A 22,231-nucleotide genomic window follows, 5' to 3' on the forward strand; every position below is an offset into this window, starting at 1 on the left:
CTGGAAGCAATGTGGCCCTGCAAGAGTTTGCATTATGTATTCCATGCTGGCCCTGTGATCCTGCCTTCGCTTCCTGAACAAGCACCTCCACTGCCAGCATCTTTGTAGCTCAAGTCAAGTACTAAATCTCTTATTGAACAGGGATATAGGTTCTAACACTAAACAGTATGTTCACTGCAACCTTATTTCAGAAAGCAAATTCATCAAACCAGGTAGAAAACTGTGAATTTTATTTATTACTCATTTATCTTCAAGAACTGCATTTCTAAATGTTCCTAATGCCTTTTCTCTCTCCCAACAGGGTCCCTTATGCAGAAATGCTAGCCTGGTGATTTTGCCCTTGATTCATGAATGCATATACCTTCACATCTGGCATCTTCACTGCTCTCAAGGAAGTACTAGGACTGAACCTTGGCCTCTGAGAAATAGAGCTACCTTCTCAGGGAATAAACCAAGTTCTTAACACCTACCAACTTACATCACTTACGGCAAGGTGCGAGCTCGGTTACCACACAGCCAAGTCTAGAGGAAGCAGGAAAGCATACGTTCAAGCAGAGGTGACGCTCTGCTGGAGCTCAGACACCCAGAAGGACACCCGCCTTAGCCCATTAGAGAAACCAGCAGTCCTGTGAGTGCCAACTCGTACAGCCACTTTGGAAATCTGTATGGCAATCCCTCAGGAAAATGGGAACCAGTCTACCACAAGATCTAGCAATTGCATTCTTAGGCATATACCCAAAAGAAGCACATTCATACAACACGGACATTGTTCAATGATAGTCATTGAAGCATTATTTGTAATAGCCAGAACCTGGAAACAACCTAGATGCCCCTCAACTGAAGAATGGATAGAGAAAATGTGGTACATTTACACAATGGAGTACTACTCAGAGGAAAAAAAAAAAAACAATGGAATCTTGAAATTCTCAGGCAAATAGGTGGAACTACAAGAAACCATTCTGATCGAGGTAACCCAATCACAAAAAGACAAACATGGTATGTACTCACTCATATGTGGATTTTAGACATAGAGTAAAGGATTACTGGCCTACAATCCACACTGCCAGAGAAGCTAGTAAACAAGGAGGCTTCCAGGAGAAACATATATGGTCCCTTGGAGAAGGGGAAAGGGACAAGATCTCCTGAGCAAATTGGGAGCATGGGGGGAGGGGAGAGGGAACTAGGAGAATGAGAAGGGGAGAAGAGGAGGAGTGAGGAAGACATGATGGGACAGGGAGGTTGAGTTAGGGGAAGAACAGAAGAAATAATATAATATAATTTAGAAGAGATAATATAATAGAGGGAGACATTATAGGTTTAAAGAGAAATCAGGCACTAGGGAAATGTCTGGAGAGCTACAAAGAAGACACCAACTAACAATCTAAGCAACAGAAGAGAGGCTACCTTAAATGCCCTCCACTGATAATGAAATTGATGACTAATTCATATGCCATCCTATAGCCTTCATCCAGCAGCTGGTGGAAGTAGCAGCAGACACCCACAGCTAAACCTTGAACTGAACTGAAATCCAGTTGCAGAGAAGGAGGACTGATGAGCAAAGGGGTCCAGACCAGGCTGGAGAAACCCACAGAAACAGCTGATCTGAACAAGGGAGAGCTCTTGGTCCCCAGACTGATAGCTGGGAAACCAGCATGGGACTGATCCCTGAATGTGTGTGTCAATGAGGAGACTTCAGAAATTTATGGGGACCCTTTAATGGATCAGTACTTATCCCTAGCATAGGAATGGACTTTGGGAGCCCATCCCACATGGAGGGATACTCCCTGATCCTAGACACAAGGGGGTGGGCCTAGGCCCTATCCCAAAGATTAAGACAGACTTTGAAGACCCCCTACGGAAGACCTCACCCTCCCTTGGGAGCAGAAAGGGTATGGGATAGGTAGGGTTAGTTGGGGGGGGGGGGGAGGGGAGAGGGGAGGGAGAGGGACCTGGGATTGACATGTAAAACAACTTTCTTTCTAATTAAAATAAAAAAAAAAAAAGAAGCCAGCAGTCTCAGGGATATACTTGCCTCCATCATGTCGGCATGCATGCGAACTAACCGCTGCACTCGAACCTTCTTCCCTGTCCTCGTGTTGTAGATGGTGTCACCCTTCTTTAGTTCACCCTGATAATTGCGGACGTAAGTTAACTGTCCAAAACGGCCTGCCTACAAGTCAAGAGTGCACTTTTAGAAGAACAAAAGAGAAAAGATTCAATCTCACAAATCTAAACAAATTCCAGCTATCTTAACAATGAAGAGATGAAACCAGAAATAAAAGTATCTATCACCAAAATATATACAAAGAGAGCCCCCAATTTAAAAATGAAATACTTTACTATAAATTTAAAAGCCAATTGTTTTTAAAATCCAAATGTGTAGCAAAAGTTTACATAAATAAGTAAAACACCTTGACCTTCATAATAAAAGGATAAAAGATTTTTAAATTTACCAAAAAAAGAAATGGCTCTGCGGTACCTATTGCTCCTCCAAGGTCAGCTCCCAGCACCCACATTGGTCAGCTTACACTGCCTATAACTCTAGCTTTATGGAATCTGATTCCCTCTTCCAGCCGCTGTGGGCACCTGCATTCCTTTGCATACACTCTCACACACAAACACTAATTAAAATAAAACTAAACAAAATATAACTGTACTATAAACATATAGAAAGCAGCCATTTCCTGCCAACGGATGCATTTCCTCCACATTCCTGCCTGGAGAGAAGAGTCAAGCTCATGAAACCCAGGAAACTAATTAACCTTGCAAGACTCAGAGAGCTCAGAACATTCTAAGATCATGAGTGCCTCCCTGTGGTTAGAAGCAGAAACAGTACCTGGAGAAGAGGTGATGCCTCTGTGCTGCAGCCTGCCAGCTGGGCAGATTCCAGGGACATAGTTTTCAGCAAGCATCACCATGGGGTGGAGTTTTTAGTGCTGAAGCTGTCTAGGGGCCCCCCATGCTCCTGTAGGCTGCCCCAGCAAACTCACTGGCTCACCAAGCTAGATAGACTTAGGTGGACAAATGTGTTTGGTCAGTCATTGATGCCCTATTTGGGTGAATAGATACTTGTTTCTTTCCTCTTGAGAAGTCATTTAACAGCCAAACACAACAACTTCTTTTTAAAGTGTGTAGTAAGAAAGGGAAAGAAAACAAAGAGCAATTTTATAGGGGAATAAACCTGACAAATCCTACCTAAGTCAGGTGAACAAGGTCACCCTAATAGTAAAAGCTGCATACTTGGTATGTGTCGAGGATGACACGTTCCTCTGCAGTCACACTCCTGCCACCCATTGCCCCAATCTAATCCTCACAGAAACATCAGGAAGTCTCAAAATGAAAGACATCCTGGACTAGCCCTTCTCAAAAACATCAAGGACATGGGAAGCAAGAGAAAAAAATCTAAGGATGCTTTATAGTAACTGTCTTTGGCTTCCATTGCTGTGTGTGATAAACACCATGGTCAGAAGCAGCTGGGGAGGAAGAGTTTACTTCCATTTAGAGTTCCAGCAGAGTCCAACACTGAGGGACATCACCACAGGAATTCAAGCAGGGCCAGAACCTGGAGGCAGGAGCTGATGCAGAGGTCATGAAAGGGAGCTGCTTATTGGCTTGTCCCCCATGGCTTGCTCAGTTTGCTTTCTTATAGAACCTAGTATCACTGCCCAAAGATGGCACTGCCTACATCAACCATCATTCAAGAAAATGCACTACAGGCCAAGCTGGTAGGATTATTTTCTCAGTTGAAGTTCCCTTTTCCAAAGTGATTCTAGATTATGTTAAAGTGATATAAAACTAGCTAGGACAAGAGCTTAAGAAGACAAGATAACTTAATCTAATGTGCTAGCTGAATGTATTACAAAAAGGTGATATAAACAAAATAACCATAAATATTTGGTATTAGTAGTAAATTAATATTATTCTATTAGTTTTATTAATAGTAAATTAATATTATTCCATTAGTTGTAATAATATTTACTAAGAAGAAATGTACAAATCTTTATGATTTTTCTGAAAATCTAAAATATGTTCTTTTAAAATTCATAAATAACTTCCCATGTCAAAAAATAGGTCGGCATCTTGGCTGGAGCAATGGCTTAGCAGAGAAGAGCACTTGCTGCTCTTGCAGAGGATCCGGGTTCAGTTCCCAGTACCCACATGGCAACTCACAACTGTCTATAACTCCCGCTCCAGAGGATCAACACCCTCTTCGACCTCCATGGGCACTGCACACAAGATGGTACACAGACTATGCATACAAAACATGTAAACTAAAAATAAATAAATCATTAAAATAATTTTCTTAATTTTTAAGGTCTAAATAATATTTGCATTATAAAGATACCCTGCAATTTACTTACACAAACAGCAATACGTATACAGTCACAACTACCTATAGATTTTGGTATTAAAAACAGAGCTAGGTTGAGTCCATTCATAAGTGACTCAAGACAAATATTTTTTTCTAAAAGTGGACCCACTTTTGTTAATAATAATGTCCACAAATTAGATAATTTTAAGCCAATTATGGCATATTTACTTAACATACTTGTTGTGTATTTGTTTTTTGAGACAGGGTAACCCTGGCTGTCCTGGAAGTCTTTATGTATGTAGACTAGGCTGGCTTTAAATTTAGCAATCTGCCTGTCTCTGCCTGGCATTTTAATCCCTGTGCTGGGATTAAGGTGTTTGTCACCACCCTCAGCTACTTAATATAACTTTATAATACCACTTAAAATGTTTAAACTAAGCTGGCCGTGATGGCACATTCCTGTCACCCCACATCTCAAGAGGCTGTAGCAAGAGGATTGTGAATTTGGGCTACATACAAGACCCAACACAAAACAATAAATTAAATCTTCCAACAATTTACAGAAACATGGATTGTCTCTATAGCTAATTTAAATAGAAATACCAAGGTAAAATTATGTGAGTACAGCTTCTGTAAAACTTTACATTTTAAAACTGCAAAGAGTTAACTGCATCTAAAAACAAGGAACTATCAATTTACCATTAAAGGTTCTGGCCATTTTTATGTCTTCTACTTCCCTAAGTATTTCACACGGGCACACAGAGTCATTTTATAATAGGGCTAAGAGCCCAGTAAGAGAAAACTACACATAGAGTAAATATGTTAGATAGCATCTTACCTCAAGTTTAAAAGCCAGGCCCACAAATGGGTGGGAATTGTCTCTTTTGGAGTTCATTAAGATTTTGGTCTTCTCCTTTGAGTCACTTTAAATAAAAGAAATATAAAACTATAAAACATAATACATAGCATGTCTCTGCATGTGTTGTGTACATGTGGTAATATATACATGTGTATGTATGCATGTATCTGCGTGCATGGATGGAGGGCCAGGAGATGACTTCAGTTATCCTGCTCCATCACTCTGTTGTGTTCTTCTGAGACAGGGTTTCTCACAGACCCTGTCGCTAGTCTGGCAGCCAGCTAGCATGACCCTCCAGTCTTCACTTGCCCCTTCCATACTACCGCAGGTCTTTGCAAACACGCCATCAAACACGGCTTCTTACCTATGTATCTTCACTTCAGCAGAAAGCACCTTACCCGCTGAGCCATCTACTTACCCCTTAATATTTCATCCCTACCAATGTGCTCTTGTCAAAGAGGAAAAGTGCATGTCTGCTAACAGCTTCTGATGTACAGAGTTTCACTGAAAGGGTTCAATAAGACTGGGAACTAGCTGGGCGTTGGTGGTGCACACCTTTAATCCCAGCACTCGGGAGGCAGAGGCAGGCAGATCTCTGTGAGTTCAACACCAGCCTGGTCTACAGAGCAAGTTCCAGGACAGACTCCAAAACAATACAAAAAAAAACCCTGTCTCAAAAAACCAAAAAAAAAACAAACAAAAACAAACAAACAAAAAAAAGACTGGGTCCTACAGGTTTGTAACTCTACAGATGGGACCACGGTAGGTTCAACAACCCAGAGTATGCAGAGTAAATTCAGGAAAGCCTTAAAAAAAGGTTTCTCTCCTTGCTGTTGCTTTACATTTTATTTATTTTATTTTATGTGTATCTATGTAGAGCTCAGAGGACAACTTCTGTGAGTTGGTTCTCTCCTTCCACCATGTGGGCCCTGGGGCTCAAATTGAGGTCATGAAGCCTGGCAGCAGACACCTTTATCTGATACACTATCTCACCAGCCTGAGTTTCATTTTTTTTAAGTTAAAAAGTTCTATAACTGAAAATCAATGCAGAATGGAAAAAAAAGTTAATATAAACCTTGAGAGATAATAGAACAAATCATACTTTTTTTAAAAAAAAAAAGATGTATTTACTATGTATACAGTGTTCTGCCGGCACAACAGAAGAGGGCATCAGACCTAATTATAGATGGTTGTGAGCCACCATGTGGTTGCTGGAAATTGAATTTAGGACCTCTAGAAGATCAGTCAATGCTCTTAACCTCTGAGCCATCTCTCCAGTCCACAAATCATATTTGTTTCTTTTTTTTTTTTTTTTTTCCCCGAGACAGGGTTTCTCTGTGTAGTTTTGGAGCCTATCCTGGCACTCGCTCTGGAGACCAGGCTGGCCTCAAACTCACAGAGATCCTCCTGCCTCTGCCTTCCAAATGCTGGGATTAAAGGCGTGAGCCACCAATGCCCGACCACAAATCATATTTCTAAGTCACAAATAACATGGGTACTCATATTGTAAATATTTTCCTGTATACCAAAATTGATATCCAACTAAAATGGTGTTTTTGTAAATGAGGAAAGAAAATCATAAGAATATATAAGAGACCGATCCTTAAACCTCTTCATAATGTATAACTGTTAAAGTATCTTTTCATAAACCAAGGTCTGGGAAGCCATACTCACTCCTGGTTGAGTATAGCATAGTTCTGGACTTCAGATGGATTGGGAAGGTATTCTAAAACAGCATCCAGAAGAGGCTGGACTCCTTTGTTCTTCAGAGCACTTCCCAAGAACACAGGAGTGAAGGATCGACTCAGAGTCGCTCTTCGGATTGCCATCTAAGAATACAGAGAAAATGATTCATGTTAACATAACAATTTATGCTTCAGGTCAATTATGAACAAACAAATAAATAAAATGAATTGATACTCCAGAGTGCTGGTTCCAGGGAAGGAATAAGGTAACATTTCAATAACTCAGTCAACATATTGAAAACCAGGGAGAAAATTGCTTTTCTTAGGGCCAAGTAGTGATTTATGGAATAATTACTTTTGACAGCCCTAAAATTGTTCCTTTTTATTTGGTACTAAAAGAGGTGTACACACAGAAACACAAACAAAGCTGGGTGTGGTAACATAGGCCATTAATCCCAGTACTTGGAGGCAGAGGCAGGTGGATCTCTATGAGTACAAAGCCATCCAGTCAAGGTTACATAGTAAGACCCTGTCTCACAAACAAAACAAACAAAAGCAAGAATCTAATCTCTGGACTTATCAGAAACATGTTTTAGAACAAGGTAGAGAAATAGTCTTATGGGATAAGGGAGAATTTACTGTCATCCTTCTTTGTGAAGGCTAGTTTTAATTGTCAACTTGACACAGTTCAGAATCACGGGAGGGGTAAAACCTCACCCCCGAAAATGTCTTTGGGGGATTATTTTGATAACATTAATTGAGGCAGGAAGACCCACACTGAATGTGGGAGGCACCATCTCATAGGCTGGGTCCTGGACTGAATGAAAAAGAAAAACTGAGCTGAATATAGGCATGCATGCATCGATCCACTGCTCTCTCTGCTTCTGAATGCATGTACTGTGCGATCTACTGCTCACTTCTGAATGGATGTACTGTGTGATCCACTGCTCACTTCTAAATGGATGTACTGTGCGATCTACTGCTCACTTCTGAATGGATGTACTGTGCGATCCACTGCTCACTTCCTAAATGGATGTGCTGTGCGATCTACTGCTCACTTCTGAATGGATGTACTGTGAGATCCACTGCTCACTTCTAAATGGATGTACTGTGCGATCTACTGCTCACTTCTGAATGGATGTACTGTGAGATCCACTGCTCACTTCTAAATGGATGTACTGTGCGATCTACTGCTCACTTCTGAATGGATGTACTGTGAGATCCACTGCTCACTTCTAAATGGATGTACTGTGCAATCTACTGCTCACTTCTGAATGGATGTACTGTGAGATCCACTGCTCACTTCTGAATGGATGTACTGTGAGATCCACTGCTCACTTCTGAATGGATGTACTGTGAGATCCACTGCTCACTTCTGAATGGATGTACTGTAACCAGCGCTCTCAAGTTCCAGCTGACTTCCCAGTAAGAAGGGACTATAACCTGAAATTGTCAGCAGATAAACTACTCTGTCCCTTAAACTGCTATTGTTGTTGTTTGAGACTAGGTCTTATTAGATGTTCCTGGCTGGCCTCAAACTCATTGAGATCTGCCTGCCTCTGTTCCCAAGGGCAATAAAAAGCCTGCACCACCAAGTGGTTCAAGACTTAGAACCACTACCAAACACCGGAGCACACCCATGCACTCCCAAATGAGCACAAAACCTTAGAACAAAACATTCATAGCCACAATTTTTAAATATCACTATAATAAAAGTCAGATAAGAACTGAGCACATGAACAGGGATATAAAAAGGGAGAGATATATAGAGTAAACAGGTGCTGCTTGAAATTACTTCAACACTTGTGCTGTTTCTAGTACTCAGATATGACTATGGGACAAGCAATTAGGCTATCAAGTCATTTCATATAATGTCTCACCATTTCTCTAATATGCAAATAGGGACTCAGTACCATTAGGACACTTAGTCTACACCCATAAAACACAGAATCATATGAGGGTGGTAAATAAGGGGAAAGTAGGATAAATCAAACCCATCCCACAAAACAGTCTAACAAAGTCTCCATTTTCCAAGATTTCCCTTGTTTTCATAACAATCATTTTCACCTTTAAAGTTGCTCTTTTCCAACACCTCAGTAAGCATCCAGCCATAGCCACAGCACAGAAGCTAACACATGCCCACAAGACCTGAGGAAATGCAGGCCTGCACCCTCCACAGCGTGGCCTGCACGGGTCTCTGAAAGATCTGCATCACTGTGAGTGGGTAGCAGTTGTTTGCTCAGCTGATGCTCTGCACAATATGGTGGGTGTTAAACGCTTTCCTTCGAGAGACCAAAACTTGAGTACATGCTGAGTAGACCCCAAAAGTCATCTTGGGCAGTGAGTTTCTCTCACTTTCATTTTGTTCAGTTTGGTTTAGATTTTTTGAACCATGGCCTACCTATGCAGCCCAGGCTGACCTCAAACTTGGGGTTTTCCTGTCTCAGTCTCCCAGGGCTGGGATTACCAGTGTCTACATCAGACAGCCTGAGCTTCCTTGGTAGATCTGCAGGAGCTGTCACAACTTTTCATGCACCAACACTTGAATATCTTCTTCGGGGAAATGTTTACTCAAAAGTCTCTGGCAAGAATCTTCATTTTTATGGAAGTCAATTATATTAATTTTTTAAATCAGATTTCATTAATAAAGCCCATTAACAAAAGAATCATGTCCCCTGCTCCCACATCAACCTCTTTTCATTACATAAGACTCAAGGAGCTGGAAAGATGGCCTATTGGTTAAGAGCACTGACTATTCTTCCAAAGTACCAGAGTTCAATTCCAAGCATCCACAAAGCCATTTACAATCATCTGCAACTCCAGTTCTGGGGAATACAATGCCCTCCTCTGGCCTACATAGGAACTGCATGCAGGCAAAAAAAAATAAAAAGAAAAAAAAAAAGCCCACATACATTTTTAAAAATGTTTTTTAAAAGATCTATTTTGAGCTTACTTGCCTTTAAATCAGAAACCGAGGGGATTTTTTCTTCCAGGAACAGCTCACCAAGCTGCTCATCTGAATTAGCAACACATTCAATTAGTTCCTGCCGGTGGTCAGCTGCTGCAGCCCTCAATTCTGCTGGAATCTCGCCATATCGAACAATCTGACTAAGAAAAAGAATGTTTTACTGTAGTAACTCTAGGAATGTTCAGTCAAACATAAAACATCAAAGGTATGTCAACAGCTAAAGTGTTTTGTTGCTGTTCTGACAAAAGCTCTGAGGCATTCCAACAGCAAAGATGTCAGCCACTTCTTTACAATTCAGACAAAACAGTGGGCAAAACCATTTTAACGGACCGAGTCATTTGCTCAAGGATGTACTAGCAGGGAACAGAAAAGCCTAAACTCAACACTGTCCACTATGAGGGAAACAAAGCAGTCTCCTTGATGTTATAAGGCATCATGTCCTATTTTTCTGCATATCAAGTTTTTCAGAATGATAGACACATGATGAAATATAAACCCTTCCCAATTTAATACCAAATGGCTTATCTTATTCCAGAGATTAAAATGAACCACAGAACATGATGTCAAAACAGTGACTTGGGAACTGAGTGTGGTAGCACATGCCTTTGGTCCCAGTACTCAGGAGGCAGAGGCAGTCAGATCTCTATGAGTTTGAGAACAGCCTGGTCTACATATATGACAAGTTCCAGGCCAGCCGGGAGAGACCCTGTCTCAAAAAGAGCAACACAAGCAAGATTCTGCCTCAGAGCCCACCCCACCCCATTAGGACAGGTTGTAGCGGTTCAGAATAGACAAAAAGGCTTTAGTATCTTAAAGAATTCAGCCTTCAAATCTTAGGTCCCTTGTTAATAGAATTTTCAAAAGCTTAAGGTCCCTTGCTAATAGAATTTCTAAAAACCTGATATTATACAAGTTTCAAACAGGTTAGCTTGAAAGCTGGCTGATATTGACTTGGCGTGTTTAAACCAGCTTTCTCATTTAAAGTGCAGATGTTAGAAACTTTCTCATGGTATCAGCAGCAGTTTCATGCTGTTATAATTCAGGTAGTAAACACATGGTGTTTTCTTTTCTTTGCCTGTTTTCCAGTTAGATGGCAGTAAAAAATAGTCCTGAGGCAGAATCTTGCTTGTGCAGCCAAAGCTGGCCTAAGCTTGCTCCAGTCTCAGCTCTTAAGGGCTAGGCTGATAGGCTTCTACCATCAGGTATAGCTTTCTATTTTAAAATAAATAGCTTGAAATACTTTGAGAATCAAATATGTTAGACCTTCCAGTTGTTACAGCTGGTGTGTTTTATTACTTTCCTTTTCAGCTCCTAGACTAGCAGCAGTTCCCAGCCTGTGGGCCATGACCACTTGCTCAGAGGGTCATATATCAAATAGCCTGCATATCAGATATTTACATTATGACTCATAATAGTAGCAAAATCAGTTATGAAGTAGCAGCAAAATAATTTCATCATTGGGGGTCACCAAAACCTGAGGAACTGTATTAAGGGGTTGCAGCATTAAGAGGGTTGAGAACCATGGATCTAGATGAGTCAAGAACTGGTGTTAAGGTTGAAGAATACATTATGCTTGATTAATTTCTTACTCCAGATTGTAATCCCAGCACTTGGGAAGCTGAGGTAGGAGGATAATGAGTTGAAGTCTAGCCTGTGCTCTCTCACTGAGGTACATTCCTAGCCCAATATAGTAAGCCCAAGCTAAGCCTGAGGTAAGTAGGAATACCTCCCCAAAAACAGGGGTAGAGGCTCATGAATGCACGATATAATATATGAGTGTATTCCAAAAAGTGACATATACTCTCTAGAATGAATACTAAAAAATTAATTTTAGGTCATTAAAATCACCTTAAAGAATGACATTCAGGCACATGTAAAAAAGATAATTAGTCTGTGTTTAACTTATGTCTTCCTTTTTTTTATTTTTTTAAAATATAAGATTTTAGTAGTGTATTTTATGAGTGTATTCCAAAGAAGTGACATATACTCTCTAAAATGAATACTAAAAAATTAATTTTAGGTCATTAAAATCACCTTAAAGAATGACATTCAGGCACATGTAAAAAAGATAATTAGTCTGTGTTTAACTTATGTCTTCCTTTTTTTTTTGATGTTTTTTAAAATATAAAATTTTAGTAGTGTATTTTAGCACTTACCCGAAGTCTCCATCAAAGTATATAGCTCGTTCCTCAATGAGGTCTATAATACCCTTAAAATCACCCTCCAAACCAATGGGTATCTGCACAAATGCTGCATTGTGGTTTAGTTTGGATCTGAAAAAAAAAAAAAAAAAAAAGTATTTGTTTGCTTCTTCTCTCAAAATTATTTTGAAATAACAAAAGTAAAGTAACTGCAGCAGGCAGCTAAACTCAGGGGCTAAAAAGAAAATAAGAGCCTCACCCACTCCCGCAACAACAAAGAACCCAAAATAACCTTTATCCCAGACTCCCTGAATATGCTCAATCAGAGCAGAAGGGAAAGACACAAAAACTAATAGCCAGGAAACTAAAGATGGTGGGATAGAAACCTAGTTCTCACTCTTAAATCAAGAGACAGGAAAACAGTCATTCAGCCATTCAGAGAGGGAGTTCTCAGAGGCAAACATCAGCCCACTACTGCCCATGTGCACTGAAGTGACCACAGTTACCAAGTGGGACTCTACCTTGAGAAGAAATACATTCTGGTGGCACCATTTAGTGTAAGCTAGGTCTCCATGTGTAACTAAAGACAGAGCTAAGAGGACATGACTAGTGTTGAAAGAGGTCAGGAGCTTACAGAAAAAGGGTTAGCATAAGGCATGTACTAATATCTGGGGCTGAAAAGATGGCTTAGTGGTTAAAAGCTCTTCTAGAGGACCTGAACTGGTTTCTCAGCATCTGCCAGCGAGTTCAAAACTGCCTGTAACTCCAGCTCCTGATGGGGGTCGTCCTTCTGTATATATGTTTCTCTTATTGGTTGATGAATAAAACACTGTTCCGCCAATGAGGCAGGAAGATAGGTGGGTCTAGGAGACAAGGAGAATTCTGGGGGGACACCTCCACAACAAATTCCAGGAGGTCTAACACCTCCTTCTCACCTCCCTGGACACCGGCACTCATGGTATACACTTGCACAGACACATAAATAAAAATAACTACCTAAATATATTTTTTTAAAATGCATTAATATCCAAGATAGTTACCAGAGGAAAGAAAATAAGACTTAGATCAAGATTTTTGAAGTGCTAGGTGCTATTCTTTTGCTTAAATTAGAAATAAAGAAGAGAAAGAGCGCAAAATGAGACTTATTAGACATGTTAACCAGTTTATTATAGGCCCGGCAGAGTAGAGAAACTAAGAGAGATGAGAAACAGGGTTAATGGCTGACCACCATGGCCAGTCGCCATAGAGAGAGAGAGTGCATAGGTGGGAGAAAAGAAGAGCAGGGAAGAGAGAGTAGAGAGAAGAGAGAGTGTGTACAGAGAGAAGTGAAGGAAGGAAGAGAGAAGAGGCAGAGAGAGAGAGGCAGGGGGAAGTTGGAACTTTAAAGGGAAGACCACGCATGCATGCGTACTGAAGCTTCACACATGCACAGAGTCCTAATGCGTGACCAGTGATGTGTTGATGGCTGTTGATGGCCTGTGTGTGCCTGACTGTTGTCAGGGGGCGGGGTCTGTCTCTTAAAGAGGTAGAGCCGGTCAGCTTTAAAACCTGAACCTTTTACTAGGGATTAAACCAAGGCCTGACACATGCTAGGCAAGAGCTCTACCACTAAGTTATTTCCCCAGACCAAACTTAGAGATCTGTAAAGTACCTCTAAGAAAAATAATGCTACAATAATGAAGAATTTATGGGAATTAGCTATAAAACTGCTGGATATCTTCAAAAGTCTAAGTAACAGAAAAGTCACAGATGACTATCAAATTCATGAGTAAAAAATTAACCTCAAAAGTTCTGTTTAGGCCAGTAAGGTTGCTCAATTACTAGAGATACTCTCCATGAAAGCTTGACAACTCAGAATTCAATTACACTGGAGCCCGCGTAGTGAATGGCATGGCACCCCCACTCATCGCACGCAGGCACACACACACACACACACACCCCACATACACACACACACCACATACACACACACACCACATACACACGCTAATGTCTCCCATGAGCCAGTGCATAATAAAAGGGAAATGTTTGAAAGTAAGAAAGTATGACAGAAGACAAGACATGAAGGCCAGATCTACATCCCAAATCTGCTTCACAAGAGTTCCAAAATGAGAAAGACAAACAGAAGTCAAAGGACCAGAGTAATTAAATAATGTAGAAAGAAAGGAGAAGCTCCTCAAAAAACAGAAAAAGAACTGGTAGAAAGATTTTTACCAAGGAAATATTTCAAACACCTAGAGAATATAAATGTCTCTTTCCCATTAGCAGATACACCCTCCCTCAGGTTTTTGTCATCAGACGTGCCACTCTCAGCCATGTGCCATCACGGAAGTTCCAGCTAGGTCTGTCAGCTCCACTGTGTAAAAATGTTTGCTACATTTGTTAAAACCAAAACCTTCCCCAGGTTTAACTAAAGATAAAGCAAGTACCTCTAGCAGCTACAACTTCCCTGGCTGGAGCATAGCAGCAGAAACTGCTGGAGTGTTCTGGAATCAACTACCCCAGAATCAACTATGACACGCTTTCCCCATTTCTCAGAGAAGGCAGCTGACGAAGGACAGGGTAAATTAAACCACTGAGGTTGTTCCATTTACTAAGACACAGAAACACACTTCTGAAACAAGAAAACAAAACAAAACAAAACAAAACAAAACAAAAAAACCTTTAGGATTTAACTGAATAACTGAATTAATTGTCCTGAATATGAGGTTTGCTGTCTAGATCAGCACTCTGGAGGCTTCAGTACCTCATTTGTTGAAGGGCCCTGGCTGGGTTGGAGCCCAATCGGTCCAGCTTGTTAATGAAGGTTAAAAACGGAACGTTGTAGCGCTTCATCTGACGATTGACAGTCATGGTCTGGCACTGTACTCCACCAACAGCACAGAGAACAAGGATGGCACCATCCAACACCCGCAGGGCCCTTTCCACTTCTATTGTGAAGTCCACATGGCCTAAAAGAGGAGGGTTTTAAAGAACAGTTTGAATTCTTAATATACAAACTATTTGCCATGGTTAGGTTTCCTGTTGCTGTGATAAAACACTGTGCAAAAATAACCTGGAGAGTAAAGGGTTAACCTGGCATACACATTATAGGCCACCATCCCGGGGAGCCAAGGTAGAAAGTCAAGGCAGGAATGGAGGCTGAGACCATGGTTTCTTACTCACTTGCTCCTCGTGGCTAGCTCCACCCACTTTCTTATAGGACCCCAAATCACCTGCCTAGGGGGTGACCTCCCCCAGGGCTTTCCTCTCCATCAGAAATTAAGAAATGTCCCCATAGAATTTCCCACAGGCAATCTGACATAGGTATTTTCACAAATGAGGTTTCTGTTCCCATCTGACTCTAGCTTATGTCAATGTGACCAAAAAAAAAAAAAAAAAAAAAAAAAAAAAAAATCAAATCAAGACAACTGATCTCTTGTCAACCTGACATACCATTACAAATTTAAAAGTCCCAGTCTTTAAAAGTCTAAAGACTCTCTAAGATAGCCACCATCTCCTAACTGTGGGTTCTGTGAAATAAAAACACAAATACTTTCTTATTCTAAGAGGGAAGAGTCAGCACACAGCACGATCAAGTCAGAACAAGAGCAAACTTCAAGAGCAGAAAAGTTCCAAAGAGCTTGGGCAGCTCCACTTATCCGGCTCTACCATCCACAACACACACAGCTCCTCTCCTAGATTCAGGCCAGCTCCACTCCACAGATGCCTGCTGTCCCTGGGGTCATCCTGCAGTATTGGCACCTCCAAAATGCTGGGGTCTCCACTGAAACTGGGCTGCATCCCCACCCACAGCCTCTCATAAGGATCTCTTCAGGGCTAACCCTATCACATGACGCCAAGCCTCAACCTCTCTCCATGACCCTGTCAATCTTGGGCCTTCTACTGCACCTGGAGCTGCACTCACACCAATGGTCTCTGACAGAGCCAAGTTCCAGCTGCTCTCCAATACCCCTTCATGCTGTCAAAACCAGCTCTACTTGGATGACTTACACGTTAGCAAGTTCAGTGCCAGCATGACATGAAATCTTGGTCCTCCCTGGACTATAGCTTTTGTGTGCTGACCCTGGGATATACTCCCAGATTTCACCTCAGGGATGCTGGCTTTTTCTCAATTACTGCTAAGTTCTAACCTCCGGCTGACCAGCATGGATTGTCACAGCAGAGCAAATGTTTTACCTCAGTCATATGTCTTAATCACAACTGAATCTTCATCCCCAGCTGACCAGACCCCCCCCCCCCGTATTCTTTTTTTTTTTTTTTTTTTGTCAGACCCTGCATTCTTAGTTCAAAAAATCCCATAAGTGGTCCTGATGCTGCCTTCGTATCCTTCTGGAGCTTCACAAGCACTCATCAGCATCTCTTTTAGAATTCCTACTTTCTAAGCAGCCACAATAACCCGTTAGTTCTAACCACTCAATGGCTTTCTCAGCTTAAAGTTCCACAGTGCTCCCACAACCCTCTCTCGGAAACAACAGGTCAGGTCTGTCACAATAGTAACCACAACCTGTCCCAAGATCTGTATGAGTCAGTTCCAACCCCACCGCCTTTTTTTTTTTTTTTTTTTTTTTGGATAAAACACCATGATCAAAAGCAACCTGGAGAGGAAAGGGTTTATTTGGCTTACAGGTTGCAGACCACCAAGAGGGAAACCATGCAGAAACTCAGAGCAGGAACCTGGACACAGGAACTAAAGCAGAGATCATGGAGGCTGTATACTGGCTTGCTTAGCCCACCTGTGCACATGTGGGGAGGGGGTTGGGGAGTGTGCCCAGTGGGCTCGGCCCTCTATCAACTAGCAATGGATAAAAGGCCCCACAGACATGCCTAGAGGCAATCTGATGGTGGCATTTTATCTTCCTATTGACTCTAGCTTGTGTCATATTGACAAAAAACTAACCAGGCACAATTCGAAGTTTTTAATGTATGCTCATTTTACCCATCTTTAAATTGTAATGCAGACTCCTCATGTCACCAATTTTATGCACCCAGCATCAGGTTCAAGGCCCAACAGGACTGCTTCTAAAGGATATTAGGGAATGCTAGAATGTGCTAAAGGCAAGAGCCTGTCTTACTTGTGTTATTTTTTAAAGAAGCAACATACAGAAGAATCCTAGTTTTGTACTTTTAGAATGTGATATTCGAAGATGGATTGTGTCATAGCAGAAGAAAGAACTACATATACTTTTGCCCAAAGGAACTAGGGAACAAAGGGCCGCTTACCAGGGGTATCTATAATATTGATATTGATATCTTTCCACATGGTATAGGTAGCTGCTGACTGGATAGTGATTCCTCTCTGTCTCTCTAGTTCCATTGAATCCATGACAGCGCCAACTCCGTCTTTACCTTTCACCTAAACATGAGACAAAAAGTCAGAGTTTCCTTTTATCCCAAAGAAGAAATCTTTACTGAAATGGATTTGGATAACAAAGCTAACACACACTACTGTTAAGTAAGCCCGATAGTTTAACCGTATCATTTCATAAACTGATGGCGGGTTCCCTCTGGACTGCTGTCTGCGGGCTTTGCAGAATCTCTGAATAGAGACTCAGGCAGCAGACCTTTTAGCTCTGTTCCACATGGATTCTGAGGCACAAAAAGTTAGGGCTCAGCTTTTAAGTGTATGCTTTATTGGGTGATCTTCACCTGAAGAATAGTTTAAACTGGAGGGGTAACTCACTCCATGGTATGGCAGTATCTTTCAAATGTCAATATTTTAAACAATCTTTTTCTGACAGGGTTTTTAATATAGCTTTTACTCAACACTGTGAACAAAAATCCCCCAAGGGAAGCTGTGTCTGGCTGTGGCTGAAGGAGTCTGTGCCTGCAGAGACTACTGAACCAATCAGAATTTCACTACTGTAGAGAGACTGAAATTCTGTAGGTTCAGAAGTTATTTACCTTACATTGGGCTAGCTTTAATCTTCTGGAACATCCAGGCATCAGTTGCCCCACTCTGTATCTGCCCTGACACCTTGTAATAATAAATAAAACCCCTCAGAAGCTACTGACTTAGGACACTAGCTAGCTTCTTCCAATTCTGAAGCTAAGAATGCTATCAGAGCCAGGCAGAGGTGGCATACACCTTTAATCCCAGCACTCCAGAGGCAGAGGCAGGCAGATTTCAATGAGTTCAAGGCCAGTGTGGTCTACAAAGTGAGTTCCAGGACAGCCAGGACTGTTACACAGAGAAACCCTGTCTCGAAAAAAAAAGAATGTTACCAGAGAGTATCCTACATCTCACGAGCCTGCCTGTCTGGGGTACCCACCAGTGCATTTTAAACTTGTCTTGATTTATAGCTTTCTTTGTTCATTAACACTAAAACATTATGAGAGTGTTTCCATGTCAGAACATAGAATTTAAGGTAAATTAAATCTGTGTTCCCCGGGCCACATTCACTCAAAATGGCTCCAGAGTAAACTTGTATTTCCATTAAGCTGTGTTTCTTAATGTCGACAGCACCCTTTGTAATTCACTTCCCATGTAACTTTATAAGCAAGTATCCTTCATTACATAGTTAAGGCTATTGTTAACAGCTGTGTAAGGGTCCATGACACTGACTCAACATTTACTCAGGACACTCACGGTGACCTCTCTCTTCTAGGGAGATTATTCACAGTGACAGAAAGCCAGCTTAACCTCCCCTTTTTGTACATATGACTTTGGCCAACGATCCTCTATGACCCAGGTTTTGTGACAGTTATAAAACTGTAACTACAAAACAATAAAAATCAAGTTCTTAGTCACTCTGGAACCAACCACTGACCACACACCTCATGCATCGCAGCAATCCTGCCAGTGTAGTATAGCACACGCTCTGTTAATGTCGTCTTCCCAGAATCGATGTGAGCTGAGATTCCAATATTTCGTATTTTCTCATTGGGAATTATTCCTGACGAACACCATCGGTAGGCCTTCCAATTTGCCTGAAAAACAGTTTTTAAAGTTCAAATGGGAACTATGGATTTTTTTTTCTCAATCTCAATGCAAAGGGTATTATATACAGAACCCTGGACTTAATTCTCAATAATACTCAAAAAAATAAAAGCGGGGGAAATGGTATTGTCAAATGTTAGTTTTAAACTCCTTAGATCTATTTATTTTGTTTTTCTTGCATGTCTTTCTGTACACCACATGCATTCCTGGTACAGGTGGAGAGCTGAAGAGAGCCTTGGATCCCTGGAACTGGAGTTATAGACCATTCTGAGCCTCATGTGAAAGCTGGGACTTGAACTCTTCCTCTGGAAGTATGCTTTATTGCTCTGTGAAGTATGCTCCGTGTAGGTCAAAAGGACAATTTGAAGGAGTCAGATGAGGCCCCTCCAATATGTGAGTCTCAAGACCGATACTCAAGTTGTCATGCTTGACAACTGCCCTTACATCTGAGCACATCTTGTCTGCCCCAGACCTTGGTTTTAAAATCAGAACGATACCTCTCAAGGACCCCTTTAATAAGAAATACAAGTTTTAGGTTAAAATGCACCTTGGGTTTTCTGTCTTCCCCCTTCCTGTGGTTCACATCTAGCAAGGGTATATAAGGACATACACAATTAACTGCCCAAGATAACCCCAAAAGTTCCCAAGTTCATCTGCACGAAAAAGTGAAGTTTTTTTTTTTTTTTTTTTTTTTCTGGTGACAGTTGTTCCTGCTAACTTTACAGTGGGGAGAGAGGATGTATTTATTGAATCAAAACAAAACTCCACACCCAAACGCTTTGCAACCACTTCTGGGAAGAGGGAAACTGACAACATGGAAAAGTAGACAATTGACAAGTGTTTGGATGATTAAGCCACAGAGACACGTGATAACAAAATAAACGAGGTAAGGCACCTGTTACATGATAGGTGAGGCACCACATCTACCCGTGGCTGCCCTGCCCGGAGTACCTCATTCCAAAGGCTTACAGAGTTTAATTTATACACCTAAGTGGGAGACGTGACTGGAGCAGAGCACCGGGAAGCTGAGCGCCAACCAAAGAATACAGCGCCCTCTCAGAGCATCCAACCCTACTTAGTAGTCAGAAGAGCACTGGACAACGAGTCCAATTCCTTGAGCCCCGGGGCCACTGACTTTTCATCCGACTTCACTCGGGGCACTTCTCTTTAAAGTAGAGCACACCCATCAAGAAGCCGGGGACCCCAGCGCAGGGCTGCAATTCTCAAGGCCGGGCTGGCGCGCGGGGACCCAGTGGCTTTCGGGGCTCCCGACAGCGCCGTTCAAGATCCCGGGTAAGGGAAAGGGTCGCCGGACACCAGTACCTGCTTCCCCTGCCTGCCCAGGACCGCAGGGGCCCGCGGGAGGGGCCCACGCCCCAGGGCCGTGGCGACCCTCAACAGTCGCATGGCAAGCCTGGATTAGCCACTTCCAGGGCTCCGGCTCGGCTCTGCTCCGCTCCAGCACCGGCAGCAGAGCCGGAAGCGCTCAAAGTCACGCCGGCACCCCGGGCCGCAGAGCACTTCCGGGAGGAAGGTCAGGAGGGCGGCTAGAGAAAGGCAGAAGGAGAGGCGTCTCGGGCTGCTCTCCGGCTACAGCGCGCCGTCTCCTGGTCAGGAGGAGAAAGTGTAGTTGTTGCAATGGACTGTCACCGGGAGGTACTGATGAGTGGAGATAGTCTAGTCCCTTTGTCCCTTTAAAAATCATCGCTGTATAAAAAATGCGTCGGGCATGGTGGCGCACTGCATTAATAGCAACACGTCGGAGGGAGAGCGAGGTGGATCTTTCTGCTTTCCAGGCTAGTCTGATCTACATAGAGTTCCAAGCCAGACAAGACTACACAGTGAGACCCTTATTCAATAGAAGGAAACAAAAGCAGAAAAATTTAAATCTGATTGTTTTATCTGCATAACAATGGAGATAACGTTTATCACAATTTAAGTGGAAGAAGTACACAATCTATATTAGTGCTGCAGCTGGTGAGGGGTTGGGTCAGGTCCCCAACTTGCTGCAGGTGTCAAGGGATGAGGAGAGGGGGGACTCTTTCCCTCACCAATGCCTCCACATGGCTCACAAAATGGTGCGACCTGCTCTCTCATTCTCATGCCCTAAGGGCCAGCTCACTCGTGACTCTCAGAACAGGGTCAGCAGATGGGGTAGGTGTAGGACTCTCTCCTGAGTGCTTCAGCCAGTGAAAGGCAGGACAGTTTTCCCTAGTGTTCCAGTCAGTGAGGGGCGGGGCTAACCGTGCAATGATATCAGGAGCCTCAGACATAAAAACACACACTGTGGCTCTCTCAGGGCCTTGAATGCCGAATGGGCCCTCCACAGCCCAGGCCCAGAAATCATCGTCTTTTCTTCTTCTTCTTCTTCTTCTTCTTCTTCTTCTTCTTCTTCTTCTTCTTCTTCTTCTTCTTCTTCTTCTTCTTCTTGTGTTGTGCTCTTCAGATCTTGCTGGTGTGTCGCCCCTAGATTTTGGTGGTGTTATATTGGTTTTTCTGTTGTTGTGTTTTTATTCTGTCTTCTTCCCTTATCTTTTTCCAGTGGGTGCAGTTGGGGGTCTCTCTATCTCCTTTTGTCACCCAGTGGTGACATGGGTCAAGACTTCAGTGTCTGCAACTCTGAATGGTCTTGCCTCTCCTGGTATTCTCCCTCAGCAGAGGTCAAGGCAGAGGGGGAAAGAAAAGTGAGGTGTTTCTGGACTCATGGAGATCCTCTTTGTCTGAGTGTGTCTACTCTATGACAGGCACAGGTCTTAGAGAGATCCAATGGGTTGATGGTGGGAGTTGGGCAGGAGCCACAAAGAGTCTTTTATTAATGAGTTAATTATTATTATTAACTCAGGCCTTTCATCCATTCATCACAGTGGGTAGAATGAGAAGGAATCCAAAGGGCCGCTTGGCGGGGAATTTATTGGGCAGAGCAAGGGAAGTGTCTAGGGGTATGCAATAGTCTCAGGATTGGTGTGCTTCTGGGATTAGGTGACCTGTCCTGTGTTGACTGGTCAACTGGTTGTTATGGCCTAGAGGCCCTCCCAGAGTGGTTGCTATGCTCTGCAAGGCACTGTTACAAGCTTTGTAAAGGGCACCTAAAGTCCTCCAGCTAACTTCTGATTGGTTCCTTGCCACCTGGAGGGTATCTGACCTCCTAGTGACTGGGAGGAGGGGCAAGGTCAAGCAAGCACGAGTTGCTGAGTCTTTTCTGCATCTTTTCATGGCTTCTATTCAGGGGGCTGGGTGAGGGTCTGGTCCTTTCAATCATACTTGGGCATATATCCCAAAAGAGACATTTTCTCATCCATGTTCATTGCTGCTTCAGGCATAATAGC

The 22,231-nt window shown here is 42.4% G+C and overlaps 1 protein-coding gene across 1 annotated transcript in view; it reads right to left on the reverse strand.

The window, feature by feature from the left end:
- The window catches only part of Gfm1 (G elongation factor mitochondrial 1), a 43,767-nt gene extending 23,351 nt beyond the window's left edge, over positions 1-20,416 (reverse strand). The window contains exons 1-9 of the mRNA XM_027391756.2: positions 20,229-20,416; positions 18,743-18,895; positions 17,189-17,321; positions 14,712-14,916; positions 11,981-12,097; positions 9,814-9,964; positions 6,846-7,000; positions 5,151-5,235; positions 2,033-2,170 (exon numbers count right to left, since the gene is read on the reverse strand). Coding sequence (XP_027247557.1) covers positions 2,033-2,170; positions 5,151-5,235; positions 6,846-7,000; positions 9,814-9,964; positions 11,981-12,097; positions 14,712-14,916; positions 17,189-17,321; positions 18,743-18,895; positions 20,229-20,312 — 1,221 coding nt within the window. The 5' untranslated portion in view covers positions 20,313-20,416. The remainder of the gene's footprint in view (positions 1-2,032; positions 2,171-5,150; positions 5,236-6,845; positions 7,001-9,813; positions 9,965-11,980; positions 12,098-14,711; positions 14,917-17,188; positions 17,322-18,742; positions 18,896-20,228) is intronic.
- Between the last annotated feature and the right edge of the window lie 1,815 nt (positions 20,417-22,231).

This window comes from Cricetulus griseus (genome assembly GCF_003668045.3).
Source record: "Cricetulus griseus strain 17A/GY chromosome 1 unlocalized genomic scaffold, alternate assembly CriGri-PICRH-1.0 chr1_0, whole genome shotgun sequence".
Classification (NCBI taxonomy): domain Eukaryota; kingdom Metazoa; phylum Chordata; class Mammalia; order Rodentia; family Cricetidae; genus Cricetulus; species Cricetulus griseus.